The 20284-nt window shown below is 32.5% G+C and overlaps 1 protein-coding gene across 1 annotated transcript in view; it reads right to left on the bottom strand.

Annotated features, from left to right (window-relative positions):
* Positions 1-20284, bottom strand: part of CEP120 (centrosomal protein 120) — a 101157-nt gene that overhangs the window by 57732 nt on the left and 23141 nt on the right. Inside the window, exons 5-9 of the mRNA XM_051998037.1 lie at positions 17576-17724; positions 14674-14871; positions 7023-7250; positions 5121-5337; positions 3633-3807 (exon numbers count right to left, since the gene is read on the bottom strand). Of these exons, the coding sequence (XP_051853997.1) occupies positions 3633-3807; positions 5121-5337; positions 7023-7250; positions 14674-14871; positions 17576-17724 (967 nt within the window). The remainder of the gene's footprint in view (positions 1-3632; positions 3808-5120; positions 5338-7022; positions 7251-14673; positions 14872-17575; positions 17725-20284) is intronic.

Raw genomic sequence — 20284 nt, forward strand, 5'->3', positions numbered from 1 at the left:
CCTGAAGAATTTCTTTCTATTATTTAATGTAATAATGCCACTTGCTTCATGTATTCTTTTCCAATACCATCAGTATGTGACAAACTTCATCTTTGTACCTGAGACACACTTTGTTTTGAAAAAACAAATTATAATGTATTAGGGAAATATATTCCCTAATCATATAATATTATATATTATAAATAAAATCTGTGCCTGTGATTTTTCTTCAATTGAAGGTAATCTTCCCCAGAACCCAGCAGAGCATTCCATAACATAATGGGCATTTAGCAAATGCTTTTGAATGAATTAACTTCTACAGGCAGTACACACTCTTATGGAGTGAAGAATACTAGATAATATCCTAATTTTAATTCCAAGTCAATTAATGAACATGCTTACCACTTTCAGGTGATTAGCTCACCAAGTAACATAAGCCATAAATCATAGAATGCTAGAGCTGGAAGGGACCTTGGAGATCTTATATCCCAACTCACTCATCTGAAAGATAAGGCCAAGAAAAATTAAGTAAAAGAATAATCTATATTATGTATACTCTGTCCATACTTTTCCACCACCCATACAATCCTCAAAGTCCCATCAGTAGATTGCTGAGGACAAAAACTAGACTGACACTATTCCCTTCAAAATCACTGATGACCTTACTGACAAATTGAATGGCCTTTTCTTCCAGTCTTCATCTTCCTTAATTTCTCCACAGAAGATAACACTGTAGAACATATCCCACTTCTTAATACTCTCCTCCCCTTAGTCTCCTTGACACTGCCCTCTCTTCCTACCTCTCAAATTGCTCCTTTTCTGTCTCCTTCACCAGTTCTTCTTCCTCTTCCCTCTCCAATATATCCTTCACACCAATGTCAGAGAAATTCAAGCCTGCACAAAGGAGGCAGGAAAGGGTAGGACAAAATCCAGTTATAGTAAATATTTGTTTGGCTGGAATAGAAAATAACTGAAGGAGAACATGCAATAAGCTTGGAAAATGCTAAAAGATTTTGGAGGTTCTTAAATGGCAAGCCAAGCAGTTTGTATTTTACTTGGTAAAGAAGGGCAGCTGTATTTTGTTTCATCTCTGTGTGATTACTACACACTATTGAATTTACTTTTAATTGACAGTCACACTGTTAGTTAGAACTAAAATTAAAAATAGATCTTCTAACAACTAAACCTGCACCCTTTCCATCACACCAGACTTCCTCACTCAAAAGCCTTCCTTGATTCTCCCTGCAAGCTTTACTTCATGGCTAAATTCCTACAAAATTTAAAAAATCCACACCATTTTTAACATCTATTCTAGCTTCCGTACTCACTACTCTATCAAAAAATAATTTCTCAAGGTAAAGGATATACCTAATCCTTTTATAATATATGACACTAAGTCGCCTTCTTCCCTTAACTATCCTGCCTCCTTTCCCCCATGAAGTCTCAAGTTTCTTATAGAGCATTCTCCTTGGTTATGCTCCTACATTCCTGCTGCTATTTCTTAGTTTCATTCATTAATTCATCTAATTTGTACCATTCTCTAAGCAGGGATGCCTCGAATCTCTCTCTTCTTCTGGGAGAGGATATAATGTAAAACAGCTAGGTGGCCCAATAGAGAGAACAGTGGGCCCAAAATCAGGAAAACCCAAGTTTAAATTTGGCCTCAAATGTTTTCTAGTTATGTGATCCTGGGTAAGTCATTTAAAATATCCACCTCAATTTTCTTCATCTGCAAAAAAGAGAATACCACCTACCTTACAGGATTGTTATGAAGATAAAAAATCATATTTGTAGAGGGATTAGCACAATGCTTAGTACATAGTTGGTGCTCTATAAACATTAATTATTACTATAAGCTACTACTTCATTACTGGTCCCCTGGAATCCTGGCAGGTTATTATACTGATCAGAGTCCTTAAGTCTCTTCCTGACTCCAGATCTAGCATTCCATCTACAAATATTTTCTATTAAAGATATCTGATAAAATCCTAACATCTAGCCTCTATGGAATTAACATATTTTAAAAAGCAAGATCATCAATAGAATCAGTAATAGAATTGCAGAACTGGAAGAAATCACAGTGAATATTTAGTCCAATATAAACACTTTATTTTTCTCCACCAAACCATCCTTTTACATACTGTAGTTGCTAAAATAATCTTCTAATTGCAAAGTTCTGAGGAAGATTCCCCCTCTCAAAAATCTTCTGTCATTATCCATAGTATAAAAATACCCATTACTCTGCCCATTGCGTTATCATTTACAAAGCTACAAACAAGGGAGGTGGGTAACATGAATAGCAAGGATAATGTATGGAAAGACTACATTTTGGAGTCAACAGACTTAAGGACAGAATTCCTACTCTGTCACTCAATGTATGACTTTGGGCAAATCATTTTATCTTTCTGAGCTTCAGTTTCTTCATCTATAGAAGAAAAGATTGAGTTGAAATCCTCAGAGCCTGACAGATTTTTCTTTCGACTCTACTTCAGTTCACTAAGTTCCTGCTCCAGACACATAGGATGATCACACATGCTCCCCAGCCTGACTATTGCCTCCCCACTTCTGCAGCCATGCAGGCCATCATCTCTTCCTAAAACATGCTCCCTCCACATCCACACCTGCTGTGATCTTCCTTTTCAGAAACTTCACATCCCAGTTCAAGAGCTACCTCTTTCATGATGCTGTACCTAGTTTCTAAACTGACTTTTCTCAGGATCTCTACCATGTCCAGGTCACTTTCAGCAATGAATCAAATTTATGTTCATTTCTATACCAGAATAAACACCAACTCTTTGTGTTTCCTCACTTTTGTATCTTCAGTGCCTATCAAAATGCTTTTGTATTTGACAGGCATCTGACAAATACTTATTTAATTGAATTGAATACTCTTATTTCCTCTCTGACAAAAAGTTCTTGTTCAGGCAGCAGGAGTAGTTGCTAGTTGCATAGAACAAGGCAAGGTTTTAGAAACCAAATGCTGCTGAAATTTGAAGAAGAATCAGCTGGATCCATAATATCTTAATCATAGAACAAAAGAAATATTCAATGACAGGAAAGCTTCCTGCATATTTACTTAGTTTTGTAATTTTTTTTCTGCTCTATGAAGAATATATTGAGAATTCTGTTCTGGAAGAGGGCCATCTAAGCACAGAATGAGAACTGTGGGAACTGAGTAAGGATCACAACATAGTATTTTCACTTTTTTTTTGTTTGCTTGCATTTTGTTTTCTTTCTCAATTTTTTCCTTTTTGATCTGATTCTTCTTGTGCAGCATGATAATTGTAGAAATATGTATAGAAGAACTATACAAATTTAACATATATTGGACGCTTGCACCAAGGGAGGGGATGCAGGAAAAAGGAGGGAGAAAAAATTTTGGAACACAAAGTTTTGCAAGAGTGAATGTTGAAAATTATATTTGCATATGTTTGAAAATGAAAAGGTTTAATTAAAAAGAGAGAGAGAATTCTGATCAATTAAACAATTTAATACCAAAAATGGAAGAGAAAATATTATCTTGAGTTCTCCTTTTTCAAACAAAGAAATTTTTAAAAGTAAAAATTTCATGCTTTTTTACTTTCTCAAACCCTCCAAAGAAAATAAGAGGCACATCTCCTTTTAAAAGTGTCTAACGCAAGATTAAACCATACCTTAACATACAATTGACTGGAAAATCAACGTCTAGGTCATGAATACTCCTTAAATCTATTGAAAAGCAAAAATGATGTGATGATGCTGGAACAGCAATCTTTTGTCCTGAAGTAATCTCGGAAGCACCAGATGTCACCAGATGAGCTTGAGAAACTGATGGAGGAGAATTCAAGGCTGACGAACACAAAAACAAAAGTTTAAATTTCAATAAAAGCCTCACAAAGGTGTTCAATTCATTTCAAAACAATCACTTCCTTTATCCTTAAGTAGGGAATAGGAATATTCCTATTCTAGTTTCAAAAAAAAAGATAGAGAAATCCCAAAATATTTGAGAGACTTAATCAAAGTTGACAGTTGCAAGGTTAGTCAAGATTCAGTTGAATAATAATCTAGATCTCTAACCTCCTACTTCAGTATTTTAATTGACTATCCCACCTGCCAAAAGAAGAGAAAGAAGTTTAACCTTAATCCAGTCTGCCATTACCAAAGAAAATATTTTATAAGCTACAATGTACAAAAAGTATAATTTACTTTATATCACATTAACAAATATTTTAATTCAGTCTGAATCTTTAAAGGTATCTAGCAATGGTAAGAAGTAGATTTTATACATTAAGTTTAAAAAAAAATTTTTTTAAATCTTTAGAATGCATTATAGATATTAAAAAATACCATGAAAACATATTGCTTGGCTCATCTGGGGACAGGTAGGAAATAATTCTTTCAAAACAATTTCTTTAGTTCTTGAAAGTTGTTAGGCATTATTCTAATTTTTTTTTAAATGTTGGCCCACATCCATCAGTGTAGAAAATTACTGGTGAAAAAAAGCAATTCTACAACTTAAAAGTCTTAGAGAGTTACCTGTAACATCAATAGTTTCTTGTTTGAGGCCACAACCAGTTAGTGTCAGGGATAGGAGTTGAAGTCAGCTCTTCTCGTTTTCAAGGATGACTTCATTCTGCCTCTCAATTTGAAACTTACTAATTGCTTAAACATTTTTTGATTCAAAGTGAATCCCAACAAATGAAAAAGGTTACAAAATCAGATGCAGGCTTAGGGTTTCAGTCACTTTCTCTCAATTTAATGATCAGAGTATAGGAATATGTAAGCTATTTAAAAGATAATATTTTGGCATGAAGGATCCTTTATCATCATAAAACTGTATGAAGATAGGGATTCCAAAAATGACTTACTTCATAATTCACAAAATATTTTTTTTTGGCTCGAATCAAATTTTATTTAACAAATGAAAAAATTCACTTTTTATGTACAAGTTGCTCATACTATATAGCACCTTGCTCATACTGTTGAATTAATTTTTTTCACCTAGAAGATTGATTAAATCAGCTATTATTTTCATTTCTCAATTATTTTAAAATGAAAAGCAGTTTTTACTTTGGACATATAAAAAGCTTCTGAAATTACTAAAGAAGTTACATTACTTGAAAATGTAATGAAAAGTTAATAAATAAAAAAAAAAAGGTTACCCTTTTGGTTTCCTTTTATGTCCTTGTCATATTGTAAACTTTCTACTTCACTTTCTGTTGCATCATCTTTAGTAGGTGGTGATTGGCGATTCTGAAGCTGAATAGATGGTTGAGGAGTTGGTGATTTCTCTTCAGCCAACGGCTTCTCCTGTATAGGAGTTAAAACTCTCTTCTTCGAGTGCTCTTGTTCACACTGGGTTTTGAATTCAACTAAAGGCTAAATAATTTATAGAGAAAGCATAATTTGAAAATTATTTTTCTTTAAATCCATGCAAATCTAAGATTACTTTTTAAAATGTTACTTTTAAAAATCTGATTCTTCCTAAATTATTTTTCCCATTTTAGATCTTCCTAAATTATTTTTGTTCGTGATTTATTAGAAACTCTGGCATCAGGACACTGTAAACAAAAAGGATTCTAATATCTAGAGGATCAAAGATTTCTAGTGGGAAAGAAAAAATAACTTATGAGAATTGTATACTTTAATTAATAGAACCGCATAGGGGATCTTCTGGGAAGGAGATTACCCTTGGTCATGAATTAATGAGTTATTATCTTTGTAATGGTATCAAGTGAGAGAAGGAAAAAATGCTCAAAGAGTTATACTTTCTTTCCTTGAATTCTATTTCTCTTCTCTTTCTATTATTTCCCCCACAATCTTCTCAAGTTCTTATATTACTTTTCCTGCCTTTACTAATCAGTCTGCAAAAAACCAACAGCTAAAGGAAGATAGCTGCCAATGCAGCTAGTGTGTGTGTGTGTGTGTGTGTGTATATTGTTGTTTGTTGTTATTGAGTTATTTTTCATTCTTGTCCAATTTTCTGTAACCTCACTTGGAGTTTTCTTGGCAGATATATGGAAGTTTGCTGCTTACTTCTCTAGCTCATTTTACAGATAAAGAAACTGAGGCAAATAGGGTTAAATGTTTTATCCAGGATCACACAGCTAATAAGCATCTGGAGCAGGATTTAAATTCCAAAAGATCAATTTTCTTGATTTCAAACCCAGTACTCTACCCACTGAGCCACCAAGCTCCCCTATCAATGTATTTAGGATTCTATAATAGCTTATATAGTGTCTGTTAATAGGTCAGTATTAGTAACTGTAAAACACTAATTGTGCCCTTTTTATAAGAATGTGTGTTAAAGTGGATTCAATTTTTCTTAATTCTAGACTCACTCCCATGAACCAAGCTTCCAGAATTTATATAGTATATTCTCTTCTGAGAAAGCTTTCTTTTCTGCCAAAATCACTGAAAATGAGGAACCAATAAAGGACAATTTTATTAAGAGAATTCCCAGAGGGAAAAACTCCTATCAAAATAAACTGGTGTCATCTGGGGTTAGGAATCATGCAATCTTTTCAAGAATTCAAGTTATATATTATTATTTTAAAGGAAATAACACAATCAGAGTCATCTTAGAACAGTTTCAGGCTCATGTTTATATTGCAAGGTAAAGCAAATTGATTTAAATTTTTATATATAAAAAATATTTTAAGCAAAATAATTGAAGGCATCAATAAATTAATAAGCATTGATTTAAAGTATCTACTATGTACTAGGTACTATTCTAGGCATTAAGAATACAATCAGAAAGAATAAAATAATCTCTGAAAGGAACTTACATTCTAAATGGAAAACACATTAAATACATACCTAAGTATAAAATATAAATAAGAAGATAATAAATACAGTCTTACAAGATAGTCTGGGAGGCGGGGGCAGGAGCAACTGTTGGGGAAGAGGGAGAAATAAGGAAAGATTTCACATAGAAGATGGTGCTTAAAGTACACACAGATGGAAAAGGAATTTTATGAGGTGGAGGTGATAAAAAAAGTCCATTATAAGCATGGGGAAAGAGGAAGTGAAATTATGAGAGAGAAAAAGATAAATATACTAGCCTGTGTATTTATGCCTTCTCTTTGTAAAGCCACAGATACTCCTACAGTAGGTGCCAATTCTAACGGAATAGGTGGAAGTTTTTGTTTGGCCCTGTTTGGTGGATCAAGAGTAAAAGCACCTTCAACTGCTACAGGGCGTTGGTTGATGTCTGTACTTCCTTTCTTCAACAGTCCAGTAAGTGGAATTTCTGTGCTTCCAAGTGATTGGTCTCCACAGCAAAGATGAATCTTTTATGTAAGAAAAATTCTCTAAAATAAATCTTTAAAACGCTTCTCCCTTCCTGCCCCCCACAACTCACTTAAAAATATATTACATTTAATAGAAAAATTAAAGTATAACATATAAAAAAGTAAAACACAACATAAAAATAAAGTATAACATAAAGTAATGTTGGACTCCCTCAAAACAGGTATATAATGTAATAAATTCCTGAGCCATGCAACAAAAAATAACTAAATTTAAAGTGATCTATACATGTGATTTTGAAAAAACTAGCAATCATATAAAATTATTAACAAATTCATTATTTTATTTTATATTATCTTTTTAGAAAAAGTTTTCCACCCACATTAAAAAAAATCAAGTCTCAGGTACTGATTTGCTAAACTGTTTTTTCACTAATATAAACTGTTCAGCAATTTTCCTTAAAATACAGCCTTTGACTTACCACTGTAAGAAAACAGAATAGTAAAATAAAATCAAAATAACTATAATGAATAGGTCTAATCTAGCTATATTATGATACAAGTAACATCTTTTTAAAAATTAAATGTTCTATCTTAAAGATAACCAACTGTGACTTATAAAAAAATGACTGAATGAATACACAAAAAAGTCTAAAATTAAAGCACTTATCTTTAGAACAAAAATAAGAAATATTATTGATACAATATGTGAAAATCATTGATTAATAAGTACTACTGACATGAAAAATGTTACAGGATTATAAATGTTCAAAAACTAAAATAAAATACGCAACATTCTCTTCAAACAGAAAAAAATAAAAAATGTCAGATTATAAAAACAGATTAAATAGATTTCTGATTCAAATTTAGAAACCACAAGTCAATGGTATACATAAAACAAATATTTTGGGGGAGAAGGGAAGGAGAAGAAAAAGACTTATTACATATTCAATTTTTTAAAAAGTTTGTTGTTTGTACTATATTTTGGCATGATTAAATTTACCATTTTATTATAGAAGCTTAACTATGAAATAACGAGAAAGATTTTATAATATGGGAAATGTCTCATTCACCTCTTTTTAAAGTTTGACTGATTTTTTTTATGCCATCAGTTTCCTCCAGCATCCCTTTCTCCTCCTTTCCAGGGGACCATCCCATTAAAACAAATAGTACATTTTAAGAGATAAATTTAAAAAAAAGAAAAAAAATCAGCATGACCAAAAAAATCCAAAAATATGTATAATATACCACTTATGGGGTGTCATCTCATATCTCTTAAGACAACTTTGTTCTTTATAATTTTGCATCATTCACTTTTTTATTATGCTTCTCATTTACATTGTTGTAATTATTGTAATACTGTTTTATTTGGTCTGTTTACTTCACTCTGTATCAGTTCACATAGATCTTGCTACGCTTTAAAATATTCATCATTTCTTCTATGAATGTTCCATCACATTCATGGTACAATAACTTATTTAATCATTCCTCAATTGATAAGTATCTGCTTTATTTCCAACTCTTTACTACCAGGAAAAAAAAAAAAGTGATGCTATACATTATTTCAGTGAATATAGGGATTGACTTCTTAACAGTGGCCTCTTTGTGGTATAAGCTTACAAATGCGATCTTGGTCAAAGAGGATAGTCACTTTAGTTTGCAAATTTTCTGTGGAGAATTATTCACAAGCTATTGACAATGCCTTTTGACATTCTGGTACGTGCATATATATGTGTATATGTTCACTGTCTGTAGATCTTAAGACCCAAAACCTGATGAGATACATTTGATACAAAGATTCCTCTTCCCCTCAGAAGATTCTCTTTTTTCCTAAATTCATGATTCGTGGTTTATTGGAAAAATTACTGTAGTCTACCATAAATTTTATTAAAAATCTATGAATCATTAATACTATTGATCTATAGTACAAAAAATAGAACTGTATCTTTTCCTTCCCTGGGTTAGATATTAGAAAAATAGTTTTCTCAAAAAATGAATTTGGTAAGGTGTGAGATGGCACAGTGGATATAATATATAATGCTGCACTTGTTCAAGACAAGTTCAAATCTTGTCTTAGACACTAACTCACTGTATAACTCTAGTCAAGTCTCTTAATTTCTGTCTACCTTATAGTCCCTCAACTGTAAAATAGGGATCTCAAAATAGCACTTTCCTTACAGGGTTGTGTGAGAATCAAATGATATAAACTTGTAAAGGACTTATCACACTAACATATTAGCACTTTATAAATGCTTGTTCCTTTTCCCTTCAATATCTGAGAATAATTTATGTAGTATGGTTACTAATTGTTTCTTAAATCTGACAGAATTATTCTGGTATACTAATTATTCCTGAAGTCTGATAGAATTATTCCACTGAATTCATCAGAAACAGGAATCCCCTATGTTCCTACTTCAGTAGCCCCTTCAGAGCTAGTTTTATTTCATTTGCTGAGATAGGATTTACTCAAGAAATCTATTTAGTCTTTGGTAATGGTTAGGCATTTTAGATTTTTAAAGTAATTAACTTTTTGTGTTCTGTTTAATTAACATATAACTATATAACAGGTTCTGATTATTCATTTCTTCTGATTTTATTGTAATTCACAACAAAACCTTTTTCATTTGCTACTTTATTGATTTGGTTTTCTTTTCTTTTCAATCAGGTTGGCTAAAGAGTTATCAGTTTATTGGTCTTCTCAAAGAAATACTTTTCAGTTTTACTTGTTTTTATAGACAAATTGTAGAAACAACACAATAAAATTTGGGGGATGCAACCAAAATAGCTCTTGGGGGGTAATTATTCCTATCAATATATCTTAAAATACTTAAAGAATTAATAGAATCAAAATACATTTTTAAAAAATTTACAAATCTATAAATATATAAAAATACATTAAAAATTAGAGGAGAAAAAATCCCAAACCAAAAAAGTCTGTAAAACAAGTAAAATTGACAACTGTTTCTTGTCTTTTGGTTCCTTTCTTGTTGTGTCTCATTCTTAGAAATACCAGTTTTTGCAAATTATATTTTGTCCCATGGTAAGACTCTTCCTATGTCCCTATATCCCTCTATGTATTTGAAAATCTCTTCCCTGGGCCCATGGGGTGTCTCTAGTCCTCTGGGTATCATTTATCCCCAAGAGTTCTGATTCCCCTTCCTGAAAAAAGGCAAGTAATCTCTCAAATCAAATCCCTGTAAATTATACCCACTGTAAATTCCCAATTTCCCTATATAGAATATATCTCTCTTTTCCTATTAGAGATTCTTCAGGATCCTTCCTCTCACTAGCAAAGGAAGATTTCTTTCCCTTTTTCAACCTCTCCCTTAGACCCTTTGTCTCATCTCTAACAGTATATTCTTCCTTAGATACAATTTCCCCTTCATCATGAGTCTCTGACTTGATTAAGGTATATTACATAATTCCCTTTCTATTATTCCTCTCCTCTCATTTTTAATGCATCCTCCCATTATGAAATTTAGTGACATTAAAAAACCAAAAAAAAAAAAAAAAAAAAAAAAAAGACAAACCAAAACAAAACACCTTGATTCACTACTAGATTTAATGGATGATGTTTCACATCTGTTTTTCCATCATTACTTCTGACTTCTGTATCGGGGCCCAGAGGGCCTGGGCAAGAAGTTTGTTCTGACACAGGGCTCAGGGGTCCTGGGCCCAGGCAGGAAATCTGTGCTGGCTTGGAGACAGGGAAGTATACATTGTAGTTCCCCTGACTAATATGAGACCCGGGGCAGCATAAGCTTACTTCCTTGGAGTGAAAAGGGGGATATAAGGAGGGACCAAGATTGTAGAGGGAGGAAGGCAGAGAAAAGTGCTTCTAATAAAGAGCATCTTGATTTCATCTCTTCTGGCTTGTGACTCTCTTTGGGGAATATGGCTGGTTTGTGTCCAGATGGGCATTGATGCTCGAGAGAAGGAGGTAAGGCCCAGCTGCCCACAAGTATAGCACCTAGCACTTCTGCATTCATCCTTGTCATATACCTTGTGTGCACTAGAGAGCTAGGTGGTGTAGTGGATAGTTTTTCACAGTAATCAGTTAAGATTTTAGTTCAAGTCTAGCCTCAGACACCAATACAGAAAATTTCTTATCTCTATCTCAATTTCAACTGTAAAACCTAATTCTCCAGATTTGCTGTGAGGTTCAAATAAGCTAATATGTATTAAGAATTTATACAGTGCCAGGCACACAATAGATATGTTAAGTGCTACTTATCATTTTTTTTATTATTAAATCTCTTAAGAATCTCTTGTTATACTGGGAAATTGTAATGATCTCTGGTTCAGTTTTCTTGGGGTCTCTGGGAGCAGCCTTCCTTTCAGCCAAATAATCACCACAAGAACAGCCAGATGTTAAAGTCCAAATCCTTTATTGTCTCTTTCAAAGTCTTGTCTCCTTTCCTGGGACCTAGTTAGCATTCTTAAAGGTCTTCCAGAGTCTTGGTTTCAGTGAAGAAATGAAAGAGAAGCTGCCACCATGAGCCTGACCGAAAGTGAAATTGAATCTTTCTCGCCTTCACTCCAAGAGCTTAAGCTCCTGCTTCCAGTTCTTTTGTCTTTTCTGTCTCTAAATCAAGCTAGCTGAGGCTTCTAGCTTATATGCTCTATACTGAGTATATAATCATTATATCACTAGGAAATCATTATTTGTTGTAAGATTAAATCAATCATACTGACCTTAGAGAACTATTAAGCACCATGCTAAACTATATAACCATTGTCTCATCAATTCCACTTAGTTAGTACTGTGTAAGCATCCTTGTTTCAAGTTCAAAGTTCTGGCCCATAACAGGAAATGAATGTGGACTACTTGCATTTTTGTTTTTCTTCCCAGGTTATTTTTACCTTTCTGAATCAGATTTTTCTTGTACAACAAGAAAACTGTACGGATGTGTACACATACATTGTATTTACGATATACTTTAACATGTTTAACATGTATAAGACTGACTGCCATCTAGGAGAGAGGGTGGAGGAAGGGAAGGGAAAAATTGGAACAGAAGTGATTGCAATGGACAATGTTGAAAAATTACCCATACATATATTCTGTCAATAAAAAGCTATTTTTAAAAAAAGTCTCTTGTTATTTTGTTATTTTTATATTTGTTTATCATTCTTTTGTTTCTCTTGTCTAGGAATATTTAGCACATTCTTTAAAAATACCCATATTTTTTCATGAATGATAGGCTCAGGTTTGCAACATGTTTCATCCTGGTTTGATGCACTGAAATAAATTATTAAATTGCTTCCTACAGTTTTTGGTAGGTAACAAGAATAGTTTTGTTTTATTTTATTTTTGAAGGTCTTTTTTCTTAGTTGCTTGCAGAATTTATTTTTGTCAATGAAATCAGATAATTCAACTGCTATGTATCTTGGAGCTAACAGAATTGGTTTATCTTTTTCTGAAGGAAGAGTGGACTAAGTTAAAAGTGACTAGCACTTTTGTTTTCCACGTTCCACGTTCCACGTTCCACGTTCAAAAGATTTGAGCAATACTACATTATGGTAGTAAGATTTTTTAACTTGCTATGTTCTTCTGAGAACCCTATAATATTTAAATTGTTACTACATCTCCTTTCTTCAATTTCCTTTATGGAAATCATGTTTTCTTTTAATGTTATTGCTTTTGTTTCTCCTTTTTTTTCCAGAGTGTCCATTAGTTCTGTGTATTTGCATTTTTAATCAATTATTTTCTCTTTTGTTTCTATAGTTAAGACTTGCCACCAGGGATTCAAATTTTTCTATTCAGCAAACTATCTCTGGACATAAATTTTTCTTTTCAAAAACTCTTCTCTTTTAAACCATCCAGAAACAGTATGTTGCAGTTCTATACTCTTCTTAATCTAAAAGGTCCTCTGCCTTATCAAATGTTGATTTACTTTCCTTTATCTCGCAATTATTCATAGATGCATGAAGACATTTCACTAGTCTGAAAATCAAGGAATTTTCAGGATATGGAAGCTATTTTTCTATCTATTACAATTATCTTTTTTATTGGTTTATTTTTATCTCTAATGCTCAAGATCTCTAGGTTTTCTTCTTAAATCTTTTCTAACTTCAGAAACCTCTCATTTTCCCCTACTGTTTACTTTCTAACTCTCTCCTCTTTGATGGAAAATTATTTGGGAGATAGATCTCAATGATGTCTCAGCCTCTTCCCATGCTGGGGAATTCAGATATGATTCGCCAACTTAGGCATTTGTCCTTAGTGACTTCTAGGAGAAAAGAAATGGCCTCATCTGGATAGTGTGCTCTTTTCTTTTAGGTTTAATGAAATGTCACATAGCTATGTACAAGTGCTACTCCAGTTCTCTCTATCGCTCTGTTCTCTGGCAGAGTTCTGTTGTGGCGTGGAGTACCATCATTCTCCACTGCCAGAGCAGCCTGAGAACATTTCTCTCATTTAGATCTAAGTGACACTAGGGAAAGATTAGAAGCTAGCGTGGGTGAGAAAGGTCAATAGAGTTGGGCTTGTCATAACAATGTGAGAAGTGGGAAGAGGCTTCTAAGTAAATATATTGTGCTAAAGGGTTTATCCTTTTTTGTTGCTAGTTCATGTTTCTACTTTGGGTTCTTAAGAGTTCCTAACCATGAAGACAGATAAAAGTGTTTATGCTCTGGCACATAATTTCAATTTTGAAGAAGTTTTAGAGATTTTGAGAACTGGAAATAATGTCTATTTCTCTTATCTTGTAGGCATATAGTACCAAAAGATTTTTCTCAATCACTTATCACAAAGAATTAACTGTATTCTTTAAACTATCTGATGTACCTGATCTTTTCAATAATACTGAAAACTGATGTCTGAGACTATCTGATATTCTTCTGTAATCTCCATTGCATGTGTAAAGTACCATACACAGAAAAGAGATGCAATAAATACTTATTTCAGTGAATTAAAATATTGACAGTTCAATGAGAATAAATTTACAAGAAAGTAACCTATGGGTTCTGTTTTTGGTTCTATTACCATTTAGTTTCTTTGTTATAAAAGAATAATAATTTACTTACCATAAATCAATAAATGGTCTGAAAAGATATTATGAGCAAAATAAAATGGTTAACAAAAATAATTATGACTAAATATTGAGAAAATTTAAAAATTTCTAAAACAAGTTTTGTCTGTCTTATTTTTTTTAAGAAAAATAATCCCTTTAATCATTTCCAAAACTTAAGTATTCCTCAGTAACAGCTAACAACAGAAGGAAAATAACAAGAACAACAGGATAATGCGGACACAAAATTATTTGCCCTACCTTTGAAGACCAAGTCAAAGTAGCAATCTAATCTATATAAAATAGAACCTATTCATCTATAAATGCTACAAAATCCTGACAGTCTTGCTGTGAGTAAAGGTTGCTGGAATTAAAACAGTAGGAAAAAAATAAAAGATTCAAGCATCTCTATATGTTAAACATCCTTTATAAGATGAATCTGAAACACTTACCTGTAGTTTAGAGTGTAAAGAAAGATAAATACGAAGTACTTCAATACTGCTACGTATTCGAACAGATGCTCTCTCTGGCTCAAAATCCGGGTTTATCAAGTCATTGAAGGGTTCATTTGTAACATCATTTCCCAATAGTGAATAATAAAAGAAAAACTCAGGTTGTCTCTCTGGAAGTTTCATTGTACATGGAATTAACTATAAATTAATGAAAAAAAAGAATGTAAATCAATGTTTAAATAATCTAATCTGTTTTTGTACTAAAAATTCATATAATCCCCCAAATAAAATCTCTAACCACTTTCAAATTTCTAATATAATATATTTTAAATTTGTTCTGAAAACCAAGTCTCTCTGATCTCTATGTCAAAAGCACAAAAATTTTCTTTTAATTAAAGTCATTCAAATAATTCTTCACTGACATTTATAAACAAAATTCTTTTGATGCTATTCTTGAAATTAGATACAAAGTCAAATATAAATTACTGATCCAAATCCTGGTCATTAAAGGAAACATAACTAATTCTCAAAACCTTAGGGAAGAAAATGAAGTACTAAAAGTTGCAAATTAAACCCTCCTCTCTCTCCTAAGATATTTTCTTTAAATTATAGATGATAGTTTTCATCCTTATTGCCACATCACATCCTAAGAATATGATAGGATTCCTACCTTTTTTTTAATATTATTTTTAATATTAAATTTTAAAGTACAACTATATCATTTTATCCAAGATCTTTAAGAGACAATACAAATAAGGATTGTATGTAGAAAGAGTGCCAACCTAGTCAGAAATCTTAAGTTTAAAGCCTAAAGTTAATTCTTACTAGTGACATAAGCATGGGCAAATCATTAACTAATCTCTATAAAATGGAATGCTTAATATTGTATGAAAAAAGCACTTTATTAATTTTAAAACAACATGGAGCCATGACTTATAAAATTTGGACATAATTATCAAAAAATAATAAAACTTGGATTTTGGCAGAACATAGTTATATAATGCATTTTTAAAAAATTAAATAAACAGTTCTAAGATGACTAAGTGAACAGTAACAGACAGATGAAATTTTCACACAAGAATTCTATCAAATACCTAAAAATAGCATGACCAAATAATGATCATAAAATTCAAAGAGAAACAGTGCCTGTACTCAGCCAAATATGTGTGTGTGTGTGTGTGTGTGTGTGTGTGTGTGTGTGTGTGTATACGCGCATGTCTGAAATTTTATCACAATACAAAAAAGGCCTGGCCAGAACGGGAGAAGTCAGTTTGCCAACTAGCATTTACTAAGTACCTACTATGAGCCAGACATCTAAGCACAAACAAATCAAAGAAAGGCAAAAAGTAGTACCTGCTCTCAAAAAGTACAGTATAATGGGACAGACAAAACTATGTACAAATAAGATATATTCAGGATAAAATAAGCCTGAGGTTCTAACACCAAGGACAGGAAGACTAGAGGCTTTCTCTATACTTTCTCTGGAGTGAAAGTAGACATTACTACAGTTAGTTCCCTTCTCAGTCTGTAATTCTACCCCTTCATTAAAAATAAAGGCAAATCTGTTTGTAGTGGCTAGAAACTGGAAATTGAATGGATGCCCATCAATTGGAGAATGGCTGGGTAAGTTGTGGTATATGAATGTTATGGAATATTATTGTTCTGTAAGAAATGACCAGCAGGATAAATACAGAGAGTCTTGGGGAGAATGATTACATTGGGGAGAATTACATGAACTGATGCTAAGTGAAATGAGCAGAACCAGGAGATCATTATACACTTTGACAACAATATTGTATGAGGATGTATTCTGATGGAAGTGGATTTCTTTGACAAAGAGACTTAACTGAACTTCAATTGATAAATGATAGACAGAAGCAGCTAAACCCAAACGAATGCAAACTATCTGCACTTTTGTTTTTCTTCCCAGGTTATTTTTACCTTCTGAATCCAATTCTCCCTGTGCAACAAGAGAACTGTTCAGTTCTGCAAACATATATTGTATCTAGAATATACTGCAACATATCTAACATATATAGGACTGCTTGCCATCTAGGGGAGAGGAGGGAGGGAGGGGAAAAATCGGAACAGAAACGAGTGCAAGGGATAAAAAAAAGTACCCTGGCATGGATTCTGTCAATATAAAGTTATTATTAAATAAAATAAAATAAAATATTTTGAAAAATAAATAAAGGCAAATAACCTTTGGACAGTAACATATAAGCATAGTAAAACAAGAGAACTCCATAAACTGCCCATATCTGGAAAGATATATCTCAATCAACAAATCTGCTTTCCCACTTCTCTGTCAAGGAATGGGTAGCAAGAGGCATAAATGGATCTCTGGAATCATGGTCAGTCACTGCACTGATCTTTTTTGAATCTTCCAAATTTGTTTTTCTTCCCAATGTTGTATCAGTTGTTCTGCCCACAAGTCTACCCAGGTTTCTCTGGATGCATCCCTTTTCTCATTTCTTACAGTACTATACTCCATTGCATTCACATACTACAAATTTTGCAATTCCCTAATTGATAGATAACCTCTTTGTTATAACAGAAAGAATTTGGATTAAAGGTGTATATTTATTTCTATATGTAGATATAAATATATGATATATTACAGATCTACTGATATACAATAAAATATGGATCTCTAAAATGTTATATGTCATTATATTAGCAATATTATTATATAATGTAGTAATGTATAATAACATGTTGATATATTGTATTATATTATGATTATGTATATTATACAATAGTGTCTTTTAAAAGATGCCTTGTGACAGAAGAAACTTTCAAAGCTAATTTTGTAGTAGCATAAATAACTATCTGAATTAAGTTTGTAATTTCAAGTAATTTACAAAAGGTTCCTTAATCACATAGAGCAAAAAAATCTTACCTGCTCCAACTGTGTAGCAAATGCTATAGTCACTGACATAACAAAGAAGTCTCTGCAATATTCTGCCGGTCCAATCTGATGGTAGCCTTCTTCTTCATTCAAGACTGCTACAATTTTTTTGGGATCAATTCCAGATAACACAACAGGCCCTTTACATGGAGAAAATAATTGATTTAATTCATTAGAGCACAGCCAAAAGATTTCTCAAACTTTTATTTTTCAAATTTTTATAGCATTGTGACCATATTTTAAACTTTTTTTTACCTATTTTCCCTTCCCTAACACCAAATATTTATTTAAAGAAAAAACTATATTCTGTTGCTTTTACCAAACCACTTTATTATGAAGACATTATATCAAGACTTCTCCTGGTTCAGTCACTCTGGTGATACACATACAAGAGCTGACTCCTTTCCCTCCTGACTCAAACCAGAATACTAAAGTTAAACACATCTTTTAAGACCCAACTCAAATGCTAACTCATCAAATTTTGTTTCCCTCAGTCAGAAGCACTTTCCCTTCTCATCTCCTATAACACTGTTTATACTTCTCTTATGAAACATCTTTTTACACTGTATTTGAGTTATTCTGTCTAAATGGTCTCACCTGTCTAATAATATTAAAATTCTTTAAAGGTTAGGATCATTCATCTTTATATGAAAGACAAGATGTAGTCATACTTACATAATCAAAAAAGCCCTTTACACAGTGAGTTTCAAAAATACTTGTTAAAATGAATAAAATTATATTGAGCCCTTCTAGAAAACTGGGTAATTTCTAAAATCCTTATAATAACCTGTCCCCACCATACAAATGTGTTATATTCCAAACATTCCAAAAACTGTTATCCTTTCAAAGAAACAATACCATAATGGAAATTCACATCCTAAGCCAGAATATTAAAAAAAAAAATCTATTTAAACTATAAGGTACCTCCAGTGTAGTGCAAAAAGTATTCTTTTCATTATATAATTAGAACAATGTTTCCAGAGGGAGCAAATACAGTGAATAGAGAAGTAGTCTTAAAGTAACTTCTGATTATATGACCCTGGGCATATCATTAAAAAAATTTTTTTTTAATTAAAACTTTTTATTTTCTACATATATACATGGAAACTTTTCAACATTTACTCTTTTTTCCCCTCTCTTCCTCCCACTTCTCCCCTAAATAGCAAGTAATCCAATACATGTTAAACACGTACAATTCTTCTATACATATTTCCACAAATATCATGCTGCACAAGAAAAATCAGATCAAAAAGGAAAAAAATGAGAAAGAAAACAAAATTTAAGCAAACAACAACAAAAAGAGTGAAAATACTTTGTTGTGATCTACATTCAGTTCCCACAGTCCTCTCTCTTAGTGCAGATGGCTCTCTTCTTCACAAAACCATTGAAATTGGCCTGAATCATCTCATTGAAGAGAGCCACATCCATCATAATTGATTATCGTATAATGTTGTTGTTGTCATGTATCTCCTGGTTCTGTTCATTTCACTTAGCAGCAATTCATGTAAGTCTCTCCAGGACTCTCTGAAATCATCCAGCTGATCATTTCTTACAGAAGAATAATATTCCAGAACATTCACATACTATAACTTATTTAGTCATTCTCCAATTGATGAGCATCCACTTAGTTTCCAGTTTCTTACCATACAAAGAGGGCTGCCACAAACATTTTTGCACATGTAGGTCCCTTTTCCTCCTTTATGATCTCTTTGAGATACAAATCTAGGCACATTATTTAATCTCTCAGTGCTCTAGCTAAATCTTTACATGGTAGAGAAAGTGTAATCTGGTAGAATGAAACCTTCAATCAGACATTAGAGGTACAATCCCACACTGGGAACTGTGATACAGGTATCCCTTTTAGAGATGCACAGATCAGTCATTCTCTCCCATTTTGGGCCTGATTTTTTCCATTTCCTGTTAACATTTTGCTACAGAGGATTCTCCCAATGTGCTAGGGGCTTTCTCTATTTCAAGAAGTTAACAACAGAGCTCAAAGTCTAACTAGTAAATTATCTCTCGTTCCTGACATGTGACAATCCTCCCAATCTTCTTTCATTCATATTCCCTTGATAAAGTCTTTTACTCCAATTCTTGATAATTTTGTTTTCATGTGTTTCAGCAACTCATAACTCTCACATGACCTCTGGAAGAAATTAATTTTCATTTCTCCTGAAACTGTAGTTCTTTCATTTAACTTAATCATCAAATCACGTTAAATATTCTTTATACTTAAACATGTGTGTAAACCCAATTTTATCGATGTTATATTCTATAATACTAATCAATATCAATAAGTTTTATCTATTTCACCACTCAAAATTGTTATGAAAAACAGTCAATTTAGCATATCTCAGAAAATACTTTAATACATTTCTAGTATAAGCCAAAACTATTATTTTCTTTTAAGCATTACTTTTTTGTGGAAAAAAATAGCCCTTCTGTTAAACTAATTAAGTTAATTAAAAGAGTGGTATAAACAGTATGATTCTGGCTTGATTCCACAGAAATTGAGTTGGAAGAACCCTTTCAAGGCCATGAAGCCCAATTCCTTCATTTTAAAAGTTAAGAAAATTGAAGCCCAGAAGGTTAAATTTTACAAGCAATAAATATAAGAGGGAGGTTCTGAACCCAGTTCTTCAGATTCTAGAGACAAGGCTCTTTCCACTATACATTAGGCTACAATCAACCAACCAATAT

The sequence above is a fragment of the Antechinus flavipes genome, chromosome 1, assembly GCF_016432865.1.
Source record: "Antechinus flavipes isolate AdamAnt ecotype Samford, QLD, Australia chromosome 1, AdamAnt_v2, whole genome shotgun sequence".
NCBI classification, from domain to species: Eukaryota; Metazoa; Chordata; class Mammalia; order Dasyuromorphia; family Dasyuridae; genus Antechinus; species Antechinus flavipes.